The following is a 19,574-nucleotide window of genomic DNA, read 5'->3' as shown; positions in this document are numbered from 1 at the left end:
ACAAATTTGAAAGAGGCTGTTGAACTACTGCAACACCTGGGGAATGGCATTGATTTCCAATTTAATTAACAAGACCAGCTGTTCCATTTAATTTCTGGCTCCATAAAGGTTCATTTTTGGCCTCTTTAGGCCTCGGGTGGGAACAGCTTTCAGTTATTTCTAGTCTTGGGCTTCACCTTAATCCACCTTTCATGTTCCGTGGTTCCAGATGTGGAGCACCTATAAAAACTTAATATATAGTACATAGTGTTACAATATAATAGTATAATAAAAATTATGATATTAATATAACAGTATACATAAGCTCTAGGTTATGATTTTCAATCTATTTTTGGGGGGGTTACTTTTGTTGAAATGTTTGCAGAATTGAAAACTTGGGCCATAATGAGTTGGTTAATCTTTCATTTGTTGCTTTTACCCTCACTCAATCTTTGTAAATAGTTCCTCCATTCAACTCTCCTCAATTTAAAAACAGAAAGGAAGGAGGGAAGAGGGAAAGAAGAATCAGTTGTTGCAAATTTTAGGTGCTATGGATTGAATGTTTATGTCCCTCCCTTCCCCCATTCCACATGTTGAAATCCTACCTCCCAAGGCAAAGGTGTCAGAGGATGGGACCTGTGGGAGGTGATTAAGTCATAAGGGTGGAGCCATCCTGAATGGAGTCAGTGCCCTCATAGAAAAGCCTGAGAGAGAACTTCACCCTTCTTGCCCTGTAGTGAGTCCACACCAGGAAGTTGTCTATGAGCCAGGAAGTGGGATCCAAGCAAACACCAAAAGCCTGGGTGCCTTATATGTAATCTTGTGCTTTCAGCTTCTAGAACTATGAGAAATACATTTCTGTTGTTTATGAGTCACCTAGTCCATTGTGATCTATCATGGCAGCCCAAACAGATGAAAACACTAAGAAACAATGATGGTTAGGACAAAATGGCAAAGACACATTGAACCCACCTGGGGAGGGCAACTCGGAAAAGGCTGGACACGCTCATCATCCCAGTGGATCCTCAGCACAGTGCTGTGTGAGCTCGGTTATGAAAACAAACAGCTGGCCAGCTGCCCCAGAGCCTCTCCTCCTCGAAGTCCTCCTTCCCCTAACACCGAGGGGTTGTGGGTTAGAAACTAGCACTACTTTCATTTTCCAAAAGTGTTTTCTCTAAGGGTCTTAAGTGAACTTTGAATAAAGCTGGTTTTTTTTTTTTTTTTTTTTTTTTTTTTTTTTGTGTGTGTGTGTGTGTGTGTGTGACTTTCTGCCATGGGGGCTTCCTTCTTCCTCTTTCCTTAAACTCTCTGGACCAGACCCCAGTGGATACCATAAAAGAATACAGCAATTGGAACCCTGTACGTTATTTGAAGCAGAATTGTGGGAACATGTAGATGACAGTTTTCAAGCAACATGACAAATACACTCTAACAGGACTTTAATTATCTTTTGCTATAACAAGAGGTGATAAGAAAGAACCAAGTGGAAATGTGACATATGAAAAATATACAAGCAGAGGCAAAGAAAAGAAAGGCAGTGTGGAATGTAGCGGGTCTCTTTGAAGAACCTCCCCAGAAGGCAGCAGGAAAGAAAGGAGAAAAAGTAAAGCTAAGGGATGGAGAGAAGACGTGTAAAGGGCTGCATAATATTTCCTAGAAATGGAAGGGGGCAGATATTTGAAGAAATGAAAATAGATTTCTCAAAATAAAAAAAAAAGGGAAAGATCTCGGGTAAAAAGGGCTCACAGGGTGAGAAAAGGATTGAGAATCAACAAGGTAAAATCCCAGATGGACACATTATAAGGACATGGAGGAACAGAAAGGCAAAGAGAAAATCCCAAATGACTCCAGAAAGAAAGAACCTGTCCCTTGCAAATCACACTGGATGAGACTTCCCATCAGCAAGATGGCAGGCTGGAAGAAAATGGGCTTATTAAATTAGAAAACGCAAAAGCAAAATAACCCCGAATTTAGAAATTTGTCTAGTCAAATTATAACTTTGAAAGTCTCAGAATCTAAAGAATCTCAGGGTGACAGCATGGGAGAAGAGAAATAAAGCTAGGAGGCTGGTGAAAACACGAGCACCAATAGTCAGTAAGCATCTTTATAATGTCTAAAAAACTAGGTCCAGACTAAAGGAAAAAAGAAGACACAACACACAAAAATTAAGAACCATAATTCTGAGCAAGGTCCACAGAGTGTGCTGATGGGGTGGGGTGACCAAGGTTCTTGTCTCATTATAGGACAGGTATGGATCTTTATGAGTTTGAGAAATCAATCAGGGTAACCAAATACGAATGTGGGCTATGAGATCAATAAATTTTAAAATAAAAATTTAAAAGAAATTAAATTTAAAATTTAAAAAGAAATTCAAAATCAGTGAAAAAAAAATCTATCCAATGCAAAACTGAAAAGAAACAGTAAAGACCAGCAGAGCAAATTAATATAGAAAATAAAATGGGGGCTGGGGATGTGGCTCAAGCAGTAACGCGCTCACTGGTATGCGTGGGGCGCTGGGTTCGATCCTCAGCACCACATAAAAATAAAATAAAGATGTTGTGTCCACTGAAAACAAAAAAATAAATAAATATTAAAAAAATTCTCTTTAAAAAATTCTCTCCTCTCTAAAAAAAAAACAACAAAATAAAATGGTAAAAAAGTATGTATTTACATTTCTTTTTTTTATTGGTTGTTCACACCATTACAAAGCTCTTGACATATCATATTTCATACATTAGAATCAAGTGGCTTATGAACTCCCATTTTTACCCCAAATACAGATTGCAGAATCACATCGGTTACACATCACATTTTTACATACTGCCATATTAGTGACTGTTGTATTCTGCTACCTTTTCTATCCTCTACTATCCCCCCTCCCCTCCCCTCCCATCTTCTCTCTCTACCCCATCTACTGTAATTCATTTCCCTCCATGTTTGTTATCCCATTCCCCTCATAACCTCTTTTTTTTTTTTTATTGGATGTTCACAACATTACAAAGCTCATGACAAATCATATTTCATAGATTAGAATCAATTTGGCCTCATAACCTCTTATATGTAATTTTGTATAACAATGAGGGTCTCCCTCCATTTCCACGCAATTTCCCTTTTTTTCTCCCTTTCCCTCCCACCTCATGTCTCTGTTTAATGTTAATCTTTTCTTCCTGCTCTTCCTCCCTGTTCTGTTCTTAGTTGCTCTCATTATATCAAAGAAGACATTTGGTATTTGTTTTTTAGGGATTGGCTAGCTTCACTAAGCATAATCTACTGTAGTGCCATCCATTTCCCTGCAAATTCCGTGATTTTGTCATTTTTTAGTGCTGCGTAATACTCCATGGTGTATAACTGCCACATTTTTTTAATCCATTCATCTATTGAAGGGCATCTGGGTTGATTCCACAGTCTAGCAATTGTGAATTGTGCTGCTATGAACATCGATGTGGCAGTATCCCTGTAGTGTGCTCTTTTAAGGTCTTCAGGAAATAGTCCGAGAAGGGCAATAGCGGGGTCAAATGGTGGTTCCATTCCCAGCTTTCCCAGGAATCTCCATAAGGCTTTCCAAATTGGCTGCACCCGTTTGCAGTCCCACCAGCAGTGTACAAGAGTACCCTTTTCCCCACATCCTCGCCAGCACTCGTTGTTGTTTGACTTCATCATGGCTGCCAATCTTACTGGGGTGAGGTGGTATCTTAGGGTGGTTTTGATTTGCATTTCTCTGACTGCTAGAGATGGTGAGCATTTTTTCATGTACTTGTTGATTGATTGTATGTCCTCCTCTGTGAAGTGTTTGTTCATGTCCTTGGCCCATTTGTTGATTGGGTTATTTGTTTTCTTATTGTCTAATTTTTTGAGTTCTTTGTATACTCTGGATATTAGGGCTCTATCTGAAGTGTGAGGAGTAAAAATTTCTTCCCAGGATGTAGGCTCCCTATTTACCTCTCTTATTGTTTCTCTTGCTGAGAAAAAACTTTTCAGTTTAAGAAAGTCCCATTTGTTGATTCTTGTTATTAACTCTTGTGCTATGGGTGTCCTATTAAGGAATTTTGAGCCCGACCCCACAATATGTAGATCGGAGCCAACTTTTTCTTCTATCAAACGGAGAGTCTCTGATTTGATATCTAGTTCCTTGATCCACTTTGAGTTGAATTTTGTGCATGGCGAGAGGAGGGGATTCAGTTTCATTTTGTTGCATATGGATTTCCAGTTTTCCCAACACCATTTGTTGAAGATGCTATCCTTTCTCCATTGCATGTTTTTAGCTCCTTTATCAAATATAAGATAGTTGTAGCTTTGTGGATTAGTCTCTGTGTCCTCTATTCTGTACCATTGGTCCACCCGCCTGTTCTGGTACCAGTACCATGCTGTTTTTATTACTATTGCTCTGTAATATAGTTTGAAATCTGGTATCGCTATACCACCTCATTCACACTTCCTGCTTAGAATTGTTTTTGCTATTCTGGGTCTTTTATTTTTCCATATGAATTTCATGATTGCTTTATCTATTTCTACAAGAAATGCCATTGGGATTTTGATTGGCATTGCATTAAACCTATAGAGAACTTTTGGTAATATCGCCATTTTGATGATGTTAGTTCTGCCTATCCATGAACAAGGTATATTTTTCCATCTTCTAAGATCCTCTTCTATTTCTCTCTTTAGGGTTCTGTAGTTTTCATTGTATAGGTCTTTCACCTCTTTTGTTAGGTTGATTCCCAAGTATTTTATTTTTTTTTTGAGGATATTGTGAATGAAGTGTTTTTCCTCATTTCCGTTTCAGAAGATTTGTCGCTGATATACAGAATTGCCTTTAATTTATGTGTGTTGATTTTATATCCTGCCACTTTGCTGAATTCATTTATTAGTTCTAGTAGTTTTTTTGTAGACCCTTTTGGGTCTTCTAGGTATAGAATCATGTCGTCTGCAAATAGTGATAATTTAAGTTCTTCTTTTCCTATTTTTATGCCTTTAATTTCTTTCGTCTGTCTAATTGCTCTGGCCAGTGTTTCGAGAACTATATTGAATAGAAGTGGTGATAGGAGGCATCCCTGTCTTGTTCCAGATTTTAGAGGGAATGCATTCAATTTTTCTCCATTCAGAATGATGCTAGCCTGAGGCTTAGCATAGATAGCTTTTACAATGTTGAGGTAAGTTCCTGTTATCCCTAGTTTTTCTAATGTTTTGAACATAAAGGGATGCTGTACTTTGTCAAATGCTTTTTCTGTGTCTATTGAGATGATCATATGGTTCTTATCTTTAAGTCTATTGATGTGGTGAATAACATTTATTGATTTCCATATATTGAACCATCCTTACATCCCAGGGATGAATCCTACTTGATCATGGTGCACAATTTTTTTGATGTGCCTTTGTATCCAATTTGCCAGAATTTTATTGAGGATTTTTGCATCTAGGTTCATCAGAGATATTGGTCTGTAGTTTTCTTTCTTTGAGGTGTCTTTGTCTGGTTTCGGAATCAGGGTGATGTTGGCCTCATAGAATGAATTTGGTAGAGCTCCCTCTTTTTCTATTTCCTGAAATAATTTGAAAAGTATTGGTATTAATTCTTCTTTAAAGGTTTTGTAAAGCTCTGCTGTGTACCCATCTGGTCCTGGGCTTTTCTTGGTTGGTAGTCTTTTGATTGCTTCTTCTATTTCATCCATAGATATTGGTCTGTTTAAATTGTGTGTATCCTCCTGACTCAGTCTGGGCAAATCATATGACCTAATAAATTTATCAATGTTTTCACTATCTTCTATTTTATTGGAATATAGGTTTTCAAAATAATTTCTAATTGTCTTCTGTATTTCTGTAGCATCTGTTGTGATATTGCCTTTTTCATCTCGTATGTTAGTAATTTGAGTTCTCTCTCTTCTTCTCTTCATTAGCATGGCTAAGGGTCTGTCGATCTTGTTTATTTTTTCAAAGAACCAACTTTTTGTTTTGTTAATTTTTTCGATAGTTTCTTTTGTTTCAGTTTCATTGATTTCTGCTCTGATTTTAATTATTTCTTGCCTTCTGCTACATTTGCTGTTGTTTTGCTCTTCCTTTTCTAGGGCTTCGAGATGAAGTGTGAGCTCATTTATTTGTTGGTTTTTCCTTTTTTTGAGGAATGACCTCCAGGTGATGAATTTCCCTCTTAAAACTGCTTTCATTGTGTCCCATAAGTTCCGATATGTTGTGTCTCTATTTTCATTTATCTCTAAGAATTTTTTGATTTCCTCCTTTATGTCTTCTGTAACCCATTGATCATTCACTAACATATTGTTCATTGTCCATGTGATGTAGGATTTTTCCTTCCTTCTTTTATCATTGATTTCCAGTTTCATTCCATTATGATCTGATAAAGTGCATGGTATTATCTCCACCCCTTTATATTTACTGAGGGTTGCCCTATGGCATAATATATGGTCTATTTTTGAGAAGGATCCATGTGCTGCTGAGAAAAAAGTATATCCACTTGATGATGGTTGATATATTCTATATATGTCAGTTAAGTCTAGGTTATTGATTGTGATATTGAGGTCAATAGTTTCTTTATTCAACTTTTGTTTGGAGGATCTGTCCAATGGTGAGAGAGGTGTGTTGAAGTCACCCATGATTATTGTGTTGTGGTCTATTTGATTCTTGAACTTGAGGAGAGTTTGTTTTATGAACGTCACAGCGCCATTATTTGGTGCATAAATATTGATAATTGTTATGTCTTGTTGGTGAATGGTTCCTTTTAACAGTATATAATGTCTTTCCTTATCCCTTTTGATTAACTTAGTCTTGAAGTCGATTTTATTCGATATGAGGATGGCCACCCCTGCTTGCTTACGAGGACCGTGTGCGTGGTATATTTTTTCCCATCCTTTCACCTTCAGCCTGTGTATGTCTTTTCCAATCAGATGTGTCTCCTGGAGGCAGCATATTGTTGGATTTGTTTTTTTAATCCATGTTACCAGCCTATGTCGCTTTATTGGAGAGTTTAAGCCATTAACGTTTAGTGTTACTATTGATATATGGTTTGTACTTCCTGCCATGTTTGATTATTTATCTCTTTTTTTTCTAATTTAGTTTGTTTCTCCATGATTAGCTTTCCCCCCATCCTCTGTCTTTACCGAGGCACTTCCCGCTGATGATTTTGTTTATTGTTTTTCATTTCTTCCTCGTGTAGAGTTTTGCTCAAGACGCTTTGCAATGCTGGTTTTCTGGCTACAGATTCTTTTAGCTTTTGTTTATCAAGAAAGATTTTTATTTCGTTGTCGTATCTGAAGCTTAATTTTGCTGGATACAGAATTCTTGGTTGGCATCCATTGTCTTTCAGTGTTTGAAATACGTTGTTCCAGGATCTTCTCGCTTTCAGCGTCTGTGATGAAAAATCCGTTGTTAACCTTATTGGTTTACCCCTAAATGTAATCTACCTCTTTTTTCTTGTAGCTTTTAATATTTTCTCTTTGTTCTGTATATTGGATATCTTCATAACAATGTGTCTTGGCATTGGTCTACTGTGATTTTGTGTGCTCGGTGTCCTGTATGCATCTACAATTTGTATATCTGTTTCCTTTTTTATTTCTGGAAAGTTTTCTGTAATTATTTCATTCAGCAGGTTACTCATTCCCTTGGTATGAATCTCTGTGCCTTCCTCTATCCCGATGACTCGTAAGTTTGGTTTTTTTAAGTTATCCCAAATCTCTTGGATGTTTTTCTCGTGATTTTTTACCAGCCTATCTGAGTTGGCTAGACTCTTTTCAAGATGATATATTTTGTCTTCATTATCTGACGTTCTGGCTTCTACTTGCTCCACTCTGTTAGTGATACTCTCGATTGAGTTTTTAATTTGGTTTATCGTTTCCTTCATTTCTAGGATTATTGTTTGATTTTTTTTTATAATCTCTATCTCCTGATAAAGATGCTTAACTTCTTCTTTTATCTGTTTATGTAATCCATTTTCAATGTGATCTTTAAGGTTCCTTTCCATCTGTCTAAGGTGTTCCTTGAGTTCTTTATATGGCCATTTTTCTGATGACTCCAGGTCCTCCTGAATATTTAGGCTGTCCTTCATTGTTTGTACTCCTTTTCTTCCTTGCTTTTTTATGCTCATGATACTTCTTGTTCTGTTTGTCTGCTGAGATACTATTTACTCTTATAAATTTATTTGATGCTTGGGAGGAGAGATATTAGAAGGGAAGGGAAGAAGTCACTAAAGAGAGTGAGTGTAGGCAGGTAGAATTCAAGAAAGGGGGAATAAGAAAATTGAAAAGAAATGAAAAGACAAAAGAAAAAGGTGAAAAGAAAGAAAGAAAAAATGAAAAAACAAAAATTTAAAACCAAAAAAAAAATTATAATGATAATAAACAAATGGAAATTAAAGTTTAAAAAATAATAGTAATAATAATAGAAAAAGAATTTAAAAAATTGAAACCATTAATAAGAAAGTTGAAGAACAACAACAACATCAACAACAAAAAGTGAAAATAAAATTTAAAAAAATACCAATAATAATCATTAAAAAAATAATAATAATAATAAATGCAGTCATAGAGCTCAATTAACTTCTCTTCCAGTAGGTGGGAACTGGGCCAGGCTTCTCTTCTTGATGGGTGGGAACCAATCACTGTGCCTCAGCTCTTCTTCCCAGACTGTGCGGGTCTCCAATCCTGAGTGCCTAGGGCCTTCTCTTGTGGTTCCTCAAGCCAGGTCCCGCTCACCTGTGAAGCTCGCCACAATACTGGCTACACGCCGGGTCTGCTGCTCCTGGGAGCCCTGTTTCCATGGATGCCTGGGCACACCTTTTCTGTTTGCTTCCCTCAGACCCTAAGTTTGTAGGACTTGGGGCTGAGGACCCCCAGCGAATTTGTTTGCCCTCAGGTAGCAACTCCCCTGGTAGCTGGTGCAAGGGACCTCTGTTGTCAGCAGAGGGATACCCTGGGTCTGACTATCGTGCTCAGTTGGCTTTTACCTCTGTGAGTTCAGGTGGGCCGACTAGTTATTTCAGCGGGATCATTAGTGCTGAGTCAGGAGAAGCAGGCGAACCAGAACTAGAATGCAGCCCAATCCGGGCTCGGTGTGTTCTGAGAGTGGCAGACTGTTCGCCCGGGATCCCCTTCAGCTCAACAGTGCCTAGTGGTCCTGAATAGTATTTTGACAGTTTACTTCTCCCTATGCTTGCGCAGCTGAAGGGGTTGGAGACTTGATCTCTCCGCGTCCGCCGCCATGTTGGATCACTTAGATTTTAAATTGTCACTCATCTTATCAGCTGTTCCATTTTACTCGGCAGCTCACTCGCGCGGTGAAGAGTCTGCTCTATGGTGCTCCGCGGGAAGCGGCGGCGGCGGCAGCTCAGCTGTGGCCTCTGGGTACCCCGAGGAGGGGGTGCGGGCTGGGGGAGGGGAGGCAGCGCCTCGGGGCCTGAGCGGGCCGGGTACTGGACCCGAGGGAGAGCGGGCGGGGTGGGGGAAAGAAATTGAGATCTAGATTTAGGGAGTGAGCGTGGGAGGAGAGACGGCGGGGGAGAAGCAAAGTGGAAAGGCGGAGAAGAGAAGGAGAAGGGGCCAAGGGAGCAGGGCAGCTCGGGGGCTGCAGCCTTACTGCTCGCGCTGAAGTCATGATGGACTCACTCCACCTTGGCTGGAGTCGTGGCGGATTCACTCCACCTAGGCCCCTTTCTTGACACGGTGCTGAGTCTTTATCGACAGATCTCCTTTAATGATCTTTACTTCTTCTTTTAAGACGCGGCAACATACGCTGCGGGCGGTGGCGCGGAGCACGGAGCGGCTTACTCACTTCCCGCCGCCATCTTCACTCTCTCTGTGTTCTCAGTAGAGAAGGCTGCGGCTGCTCTGCCCGCTCTGCGCTGACGCTGGTCGGTAGCCGGTTCCCTTTGTTAGCGCTGGGCAGTGCCCCAGGCGTCTTCCCCAACCAGCCCTGCCCAGCTGTATTTACATTTCTAATTAAAGAATAATTGCAATGAGTATAATCATTTGAAGGGTAAATAATTTAAAATTAGATAAAAATATAAGATCCAAGAGTATTTTTTCTTTCAGGAACATACTTAAAAAAACACATAAATGTTGAAAGGATGAAAAAAGGTTTTCTGGGAGAATATCAACCAAATTAAAAGTGAGATAAAAATAGTAGTATCTGGCTAGGTGCCATGGCCAATGCCTGTAATCCCAGTGGCTGGGGAGGCTGAGTTCAAAGCCAGCCTCAGCAATGACAAGGTGCTAAACAACTCAGTGAGACCCTGTCTCTAAATAAAATACAAAATAGGGCTGGGGATGTATGTGACTCAGTGGTTGTGTGTCCCTGAGTTCAATCCCCGGTAGCAAAAAAGAAAAAAAAAAAAAGAAGAAGAAGAAGAATTCAAAGCCACTATCATAGTAAGTGGAAACATAACATACTAATGTTAGAGGAACTAATGAAAAGACTGTTAGAGCAGGTGGGTACCACCATCAACGGATGCAATTGAAAAATAGTACAATAGTACACAAAGATACAGGCACAATTTCAAGGACTCATCAGGCGTAGAGGGAGAAAACCCTTCCCATCAGAGCCCACAGTTCTGGTGTGGCTCATTCCCATTCCAGAGCAGCCCAGAACAAAGCTGAAGCTTAAACAAAGTGGATTAGTTAGAAGTAGGAGGCTGAGGCAGGAGGATCACAAGTTCCAAGCCAACCTCAGCAACTTCACAAGACCCTGAGCAACTTAGTGAGACGCTGTCTTAAAAAATACAAAGGAGGGCTTGGGTTGTGGCTTAGCAGTAGAGCACCTGCCTAGCATGTGCGAGGTGCTGGGTTTAATCCTCAGCATCACATAAAAATAAATAAATAAAGGTATTGCATCCAACTACAACTAAAAAAAATAAAATAAAAAAGGCTGGGGATGAGGCTCTGTGGTTGAGCACCCCTGGGGTCAATCCTAGTACAAACAACAACAATAACAAAAACCAGCATCTTCCTCCCTCTAAGACATTTTAAAACTGTAAATTTTCTCTTATGGGCAGCCCTCAGTTATTATGCCTAGATATGAAAAGAAATAGCTTAATAGTTTTTGTAATTAGAATCATATACCTTCCTTAAGCCTTGGCCAGTATGCTGGGGCAAGATGGGTAACTTTCTGGACAAGCTGAAACCTGAAACCCTATTCTTACTATCTTTCTCACTTATAACTTTCAAGAGGGTCATGGTCCTTCCAGGCCCAGGGACCTGGTTGCATTTTCCCATGGATTAAAGTCTCCCGGACGATAGCTGGGGGAGTTTCTGAATGAAAGGCATCTGAGCTGCTCCATTCATGATGTTGTATTCTGGGCTTTCATATTGTGTTATATGGGATGAGGAGCCTAGCAGTCTAATTTCCTCATTTCTCATGTTTCAGATTCATCTTTTCTCTGGCTACAGGGAAAAACATGGCTAAGTTGAAGTTAAAGGGCCACTTTATCCTGGTCTCTCTGGGAATGAATGATTGCTGGCTGCCCAGGGTTCTATCTTGCCTTGGTTTGCTTCCCTGTGCTTTAACATTTGCATAACTTCACTCTTGCTGTGTCCTCTCACTGGATGGTTATAGTGTGACTGTATGTATTCTGGGACATCATCTCTGGAGAGCCAGAAACCAAGATTTGTAAGTGCTATGATGGTACCTAGAGCAGATCTACTGAGGAGCTGTTTGTAAGAATGTAAGAATATAGGTAGAACATTGTTGGCCAAATCACACCAAGCAAAGTCTAACACAGTTGATTTTCCTGCTCTGTTGGCAGGAACCGGCTTAGGCTGTCCTTAGCACCAACTTACAAATTGGAATTTGGGGGTTAGGTGGAAAGCAACCATCTTTCCCTTAATCTAATTCTAGACATAAGCCTTTTCATATCCTCAGAAACAATGAGCTATTATAACTCTGGAAACTAACACAGTTTTAAAACTATCTTTCCTTCTTCAGATTTCTGTCTTGCAGTTCAATATTTGACCATAGGAGAAAATAGGCCTTCGTGTACAGCTTCTTCCAGTAATTACTTTCACATTTTCTATCAACCTGAAGAAATAGTTCAAGAAATTGATAAGACTGGCTGTTATTACTGTTTTGTTGATCTCTTTTCAGCTTTTGATAATTCATGGCTAATAGTTCCAGCCCTGACGCCTTGCTCAACAGAGACTCCATGTTACTAAGGCTCACATACCCTTTGTTTAAAACTACTGTGGGAATCAGAATTAATAAGAAAGGGCCTCTGAAGGACAACCTAGCATTTTCAAAATAAGTAAAACAGTCTTGTACTCAGGTAGCCTCTTTTTCAATTGTGGTTCTAATTGAAACCAATTTGTTAATTTATATGCATGTATTTCAACTTTAAGAAGTAGGAAAGACCTTGATACCGGTAAGATGGAAGTCCAAATTGGGTCCATGTTCACAGAGTCCATGGATGAGCACCATGAACGCCGAGGGTCTCATTGAGTTGCTGAAGGTCTTGCTAAATCCTTGAGGGTGGCCTTGAACTGAAATCCTCTTGCCTCAGCTTCTCAAGTCACTGGAATTATAGGACATTGGGTTTTCCATGGGATGAACCTTCAAACACGAGTTTGGCAATGCATTAAATTAAAGGACAAACAGCAGACTGGAACAAATTTTTACTCCCCAAATATGTTTGCTTCAAAAATGACCCCATTCTTAAATATATAGAGAACCTTTATAAACCAGTAATATAAAACTATATCAAACGAAATAGTAGTTGAGTTCATCCTGACAAACTCAGACATGCATGAAAATGGATTTCAGTTCATGATCCCCTTTTCCCTCCCCCTATACTATCCTGTCCTCCCTCCCCTCTTCCATTCTCTTTCCTCTACTCTACTAGGCTTCCTTCCACTCATCTATTAATTTGAATTTGATTGATTCTTTATGTAATCGTATCCTTCCCTCCCCCTTTTCTTTATTTTACTCTAGCTTCCACATATGAGAGAAAACATTGGACCTTTGAGTTTGTGAGTTTGGCTAATTTCACATTGAAGGATACACACACACACACACAGTATATATATATATATATATATATATATATATATATATATATATATATATATATATCTCACAATTTCTTAAGCTATTCATCTATGATTGGCTTCTGGGTTGATTCCATAACTTGAATTTGGTTATTGTGAGTTGTGTTGCTATAATCATTGATGTGGCCGTGTCACTTATAGTATGCTGATTTTAGATCTTTTGGAAAAATACCTAAGAGTGGGAAAGCTAGTTCATATGGTGGCTCCATCCCCTAGATTTTGAGGAATATGCATACTGCTTTCCAGAGAGATTAACTAGTCTGCAGTCCCAACAGCAATGTAAAAGTGTTCCTTTCTTTCCATAACCTTGCCAACATTTATTGTTTGTATTCTTGATTATCACAATTCTGAATAGTCCACTCTTAATAGGCTGTTAAGAATAGGAACTTTTCTAAAATAATTATCTTGGACTTCTGATGTTAAAAAAGAAGGTCTCTTCCTCTCTCCTTCTCCTCCTCAGTTTCTTGAAATCAATCAAAACAAATAAAAGTAAAACAAATCACTGAAACCAGGAGGCAGTTACAATCTCAAATCACCAGTTATGAATAGTAGCTGTCAAAAGCAGTGATATTTGAACCAAAGTGAGAGAGATGCATGCATAGTTGTGGAATGTTAAGACTTAACATTTGGACCTGAATAACTGTATTAATTCATTTTTGTTGCTATGACAAAATACTTGAGGCTTGGTATTTTATAAAGTAAAGTTTATTTGATTCATGATGTTGGTGGCCAAAAGGTCCAAACATGGTGTTAGTGTCCTGGTGAGGGCTCACTGGCTGTGTCACACATGCTGGAGAAGTTAGTTGAGAGGAAACTTTCCATGTGTAGAAAGGATACATGTCAAGCAAGGAGGCAGAGAGATTCAGGGTAGGTGTCATGCTCCTTTATAAAAATTCACTCTCAAGAGATTTTCTGAGAGTAAGAATGTACTCCAAGAGAAAAACATTACTCCCTGTTGAAGAGCTCATCACCTCCCACTAGGCTCACCCCTTAAAAGCCCCTCCATTGAAACACCACTACACTGGGAGCTAAGCTTCATGTATATGAATCTTTGGGAAGCAAACTAGATCCAAATCAAAGCCAAGGTCAAGTGATAGACAGCCTGGAATGGTACCACCTATGGGACATGTGTGAGCAGCAGGAATGACTCCTGCTCTCTCCCTGCTTTCATAGTGGCAGAGTGAGTGGGGTGGGAGCTATTTGGGCAGCTTGGCTGGTGATGCCGCAGATGGAGGGTGGTGGGAGGGGGCAATCAGCTTTGCAATCCCGATCACCCAAGCTCAGGACTGCTGAGGAGAAAACATGCAGAGAGCACACCTGACCCCATGCTCCTATGCCCCAACTGCTCCCCGGTGGCACGGTTCTTCAGCCAATTAGAGGCCTGGGTGACACAAATAGTGACCGCTGGACCAGGATCAGAGCAAAATAACAGAAGGAGGCATGCAAAGAATGCACTTCAGCACAGCTGAAGCAGAACAGTGCAAACACGCAGTTCCATAGTCTTCAAAAGGAGAGGGGGGAAAAGGCAACAAAATTTCAGAACAGGGTCACAAGGAATTGTAGAAGAGATTTTAATGCAACAAAAGAGATGAAAAGGAGCTGTCAAATCTCAGGAACTATGTAAAAGAAGCCAAAAAACCACTGCAGAAATGATAGTCAATTTGAAGATGCCATAAAGAGAAGAGGCACAGGTAGGGACACTAACGAGAGGCCCCAGAAAATAAAATGGGAAAAGAACAAAGAGCTGAGCAACTGCTATTAGGGACAGCCTGCGAAATCTGTACAACAAAGGATATCCATCCCGCGGATAATTGGTGTTCCTGAAGAAAATAGAACAACTTCAAAGACACAGGAAGTATTTGTAAAACTAAAGACCTAAAAATCCTCAGTTTAAAAAGGTACCTTGCATTTCAGGAAAAATTGAAGTAGAATCATCAGCACAGACATATACTGGCAAAGTTGCTGGGCTTCAGGGAAAGTTGAAGAAATGATCCACGAGAGTGATACAAAACAAAAAGACAGAAACAAGTGATCTGCCAGAGGAAGAAATCATGTCATCTTAAGCCTTCCTGTGACATTTGCCGGGAGAAGACAGTGGAATAGTGCTTATGAGGAACTTCAACTTGACACAGACCTAGAAGCTTGTGGTTTCAGTACAAGGGTAATAAGCGGCCATTCTAAATTTGAAGGATATCTGGGGATGGAACACCCAGGAGCTTTTCTTGAATAAGCTACCCATGGAAAGCTAACGATCCAGGAAAAGCCAAAAGCCCTAAAAAATTTAAAATTAAAATTAAAAAAGGAAGATGGTAGACAAGCATTTCATCTATTAAAATACACAACAGAGACAACACTTTTACTTTAGTTGGATCTGATCCTGAAAATTTCATCCACCAGATTGAATTTACAAAATAGAGAGATGTGGACATTTCCAGTACCACAAATATTTAGGACTCTTACCATATCCAACTTCCAAGAATCAGGATAGAAATAATAATAATCAAAAGTTGCTCTGTGACTCTGTCATCAGAGCAAGGAGGGTCGAAAGCTTGTTAGATTTTCCACCTGGGCTTGACGGACCTGGAGGGCTGTGCCTTGTTACTACCCAGATCTTATCTTGACTGAAGGAATCCAGTATCTCCATCCTCTTCAGCTGCTCTCCCTTGCAAAGTGCATTAACTGTCTGAGGTTGCTATGACAATGTACCAAACAGTCTGGGTGGCTTAGACAACAGAAATTACGGTGGTTTAGTCACAGTTCTGGAGGCTGTAATTCTGATATCAAGGTGTCAGCAGGGCTAGCTTCTTCTGAGGCTTGTAGAAGGCCATCTTCTCCCTGTGTCCTCCTACAGTTTTCCCTGGACATGCAAATTTTGGTGGAAACACAAACACATTGCAGATGGTATTGGAAAAAGGCCATCCAAATCTCTCAACCTATTCCACTTTAAGAAATTAAATTATATTCTATCTAGGGCTAACATTTTGTCAAGATTAGATATTTCTAGGTTAAATTGTCTCTTTTATGAGCTATTGAGCATTTCCTAGCCCCTGCAGGGAAATATGCAAAAGATGCCTGGGGTACATCATTTGATAATGATCAAATCCTGATTCTGCCATCCGGGAGCTGTGTGAGGATGGGCGAATCACACAGTCTCTTCCGGCCGAACCTCAGTTTTCTCATTTGTAATTAAATGTGATATTAAGGAACATGTGTAATGATGTTCACTGCAGCATTGTGTATGGTTGTGAAACATTGAGTATAATCCAAATGCCCATCAACTGAAGAATGGATAAAACAAACCTAGTATCCTTATCTGGGAATGCTTCATCACAGGTGGAAATGAATGGAATAGCTCCCTACACAGAATCATGGAATGATACTGAAAACATATTGTGGAGTGGAAAAAAAAGTTGTAAAATGTTCTAGTGTGATACCACTTAGGACCCACTAAAAACGCACAGAAAGCAGTTTTCTGTATAGCTTATGGGGAAAAAATATATGTAATGTATATATTAAATATACTACAAATATATGTAGTAAAATTAGAAAAACACAGATTGTATATAAAGTTGTAAAAAAAGGAGGATGGGAAGTAGGAATGGGGAGGGGTACAAGGGGAATTTCCATTTTATATTCTGAGTGCTCCTTTTTTCTTTAAAAACCTGAAGTCTGTATGACAAAATATTAGCACCTATTAATTCTTGGTGGCAGATATGTAGATGTTTGTTTTGTACTTTTTGTTCTTTTATGTCTGAAAAATCTCAAAGGAAAGTAAACAGAAGGATGGTAATAGCACTTGTCTCACCTCTTAGGGCTGTTGCAAAGTTTCAATAGTAAAATATTTGTGAAAGTTCTCAGCAAAGTGAAAACTACCATACAACCATTAGTTTTTTAACCTTATCTGTTCACTGTTGATTCTGTCAACTTCTAGTGGTGATGATGGTGATGGAGGTGTTCATGGTGGTAATGGTGGTGATGGTGGTGATAGTAATGGTGATGATGTTACTGTGAAAGTGGTGGTGTTGTGATGGTATGATTGTGATTGTGGTGGTGATGGTGATGATCATGGTGTGATTGTGGTAGTAGTGGTGGTGTGATGGTGGTCATGGTTGGATGATGGTGATGGTAATGATGATGAAGGTGATATGTGCATAGAGTAGAGTTAGACCCCTGATCTAGCCCTGTGCCATCCCACACACTGCTACATTATTTAATAGAGTCCTGGGGCTGAGTGCCCTACTTCTAGTAAGACTAAATACTCCAAAGGAAAATTGCATGAATGCGGATCTTCAATGACTCCTAGTAAACACTGTTCAAAGTACTGCATTTAGTAATTCGTTTTTTCTGTAAATATTTGATGAATTCCCTCTTTTTCTTAGAACCTAAGTAATATGAGAAATGACCACAAGAGGACAGTAGAGAAGCATCAGTAAACCCAACTGCCCCTCAAGGACAGGGAGGGGCAGATCAGGGTCTCCACTTGGGAAGCTGTCCCTGAGCAGGAATAAGTGTGTCTCTTGGGACTCAGGTTGTGTCACAATGTCATGGAATTTGAGAAATGTTGAGGACTATCTGGCTCAACCCCCTCAGCCCAAAATCTTGACTGCAACTTTACAAGAGATCCTGAGCCAGAACCACCCTGCTGAGTATCTCTTGAATTCCTTTCCCACCGAAACAGTGATAATAAATATTGTGAACTGCTAACCTTGGAGGTAATTTATTCTTCAGGGAAAGATGACTGACACCCTTGGCATGTAGTCACCAGTCAATGAATACTAGCTGTAATTGTTATTCAGGTGAGTGTTAAATAAAAAGAAGGTTTTTTTTTTCTCCTTAAGTACAATGAGTTCCTCCCTTTCAGCTCAATTATGATATAATTCGGAAATAATATAATTCATTCATTAATTCATTTTTCAATGAGCCAAACTGATGACCAGAATGACGTCCAATAAGAAAAACAATTCATTCATTCATTCATTCACTAACTCTTTTATTCAATAAGTGTGTGCTCTGATAAAGTCCTAACTCAAGGCAGGGAGTGGCTGATGGAGTGGGAGGGTGGTGAAGAAGACTTGCTAGAGGAGGGGGCTCCTGGGAAGAGGTTTGACACTCTGGGGTAGTGAAGGAAAGGGGCAGCCCATGAAAAGCAGAGTGAGCAAAAACACAGGGTTCGCATAGCCTTATGTACTCAGGGAAGCAAGGACTTTGTCAGGGCTGGACCCTGGGAGGAGAGGGTTCCACGGGGATAGCTAAGGAGTCTCACCATAATGCAGAGAGATCACCTTAATAGGGAGCTTGGGCTCCATCCTTTGGAGGGTTTTCAACAGGGAGCATGTAGGTTTCAGAAGATCTCTGGGGGCTGCTGTGAGCGAGGCAGATGGAGCAGGGAGATCGCACTGTGGTGAATTGCTCAGAGCTCTCAAGCCGAGTAGGCTACAGAACAGCAAAGAGAACAGGAATTCATTTATTCCCCCACCTGTGCCATGAGGAAAATTTCTGCCTGAATTATTCACCTCTTGCAGAGATGAGTAACCACGAGGAGCACACACTCTTCACCAGTGGGTCTCTACCAGGAGGATTTTTGTGTCTCATGGTACATTTGGCCATGTCTGGAGACATTTTTGATTGTCACAACTGGGGAGGAGAAGGCATTAGTGGGTAGAGTCCAGAGAAGCTGCTGAACATCCTATAACACCACCCCTCAAAGAAGTCTCCAACTCAAATCATCCATAGTGCCTAGGTTGAGAATCCCTAGTTTGTACAAAGATATAGCAAAGTATAAAGGAGGAATGACCAGGGGAAAACACACACACACACACACACACACACACACACACACACACATTAAAGAAACAACACTTTCCAGAAAATGTTGGCATGGAGCAGATGAAAATTACAATAAAATATGTCATTAACAAGTTTAAAAATTAAATAATTGCCAGGGCTGGGGATGCACGGGGCGCTGGGTTCGATCCTCAGCACCACATAAAAATAAAATAAAGATGTTGTGTCCACCAAAAACTAAAAAATAAATATTAAAAAATTCTCTCTCTAAACAATTAATTTCCTTTATAAAACAGAAGATTGGTACAGAGATATAAATTATGAAAGATAAAAAGGATGAACACGGTGGGGCACAGTGGTGCACACCTCTAATCCCAGTGACTCTGGAGGCTAAGGCAGAAGAATGGCAAGTTCAAGATGAGCCTCAGTACCTTAGCAAGGCCCTCAGCAACTGAGTGAGGCCCTTTCTCAAAATAAAAACATAAGAAAGCTGGGCATGGTGGCGCATGCCTATAATCCCAGTGGCTCTGGAGGCTGAGACAGGAGAATTGCGAGTTCAAAGCCAGCCTCAGCAAAAGCAAGGTGCTAAGCATTTCAGTGAGACCCTGTCTCTGAAAAAAATCCAAAATATTCCCCTACCCCATGCTATGAGGAAAATTTCTGCCTGACTGCATCTCCACACAAGAATTATTCACTTCTGGCAGAGATGAGTAACCACGAAGAGCACACACTCTACACCTGTGGGAATGTGGCTCAGTGATCTAGTGCCCCGAGTTCAAT

At 40.0% G+C, this 19,574-nt stretch overlaps 1 protein-coding gene across 3 annotated transcripts in view; it reads left to right on the top strand.

Annotated features, from left to right (window-relative positions):
• The window catches only part of TMED3 (transmembrane p24 trafficking protein 3), a 125,979-nt gene that overhangs the window by 11,087 nt on the left and 95,318 nt on the right, over positions 1-19,574 (top strand). Inside the window, exon 4 of one of the 3 annotated variants that reach the window (XM_081288721.1) lies at positions 9,694-9,839. The exons of the other annotated variants lie outside the window; for them this stretch is intronic. Coding sequence (XP_081144847.1) covers position 9,694 — 1 coding nt within the window. The 3' untranslated portion in view covers positions 9,695-9,839. Of the gene's footprint in view, positions 1-9,693; positions 9,840-19,574 lie in introns of those variants that run through there. 3 annotated transcript variants of the gene reach the window in all.

The sequence above is a fragment of the Spermophilus citellus genome (genome assembly GCF_964194105.1).
Source record: "Spermophilus citellus genome assembly, chromosome: 4".
In the NCBI taxonomy this organism is placed as follows: domain Eukaryota; kingdom Metazoa; phylum Chordata; class Mammalia; order Rodentia; family Sciuridae; genus Spermophilus; species Spermophilus citellus.
Note: the sequence above shows the minus strand (reverse complement) of the source record. Positions and strands in the feature narration are given on the sequence as shown.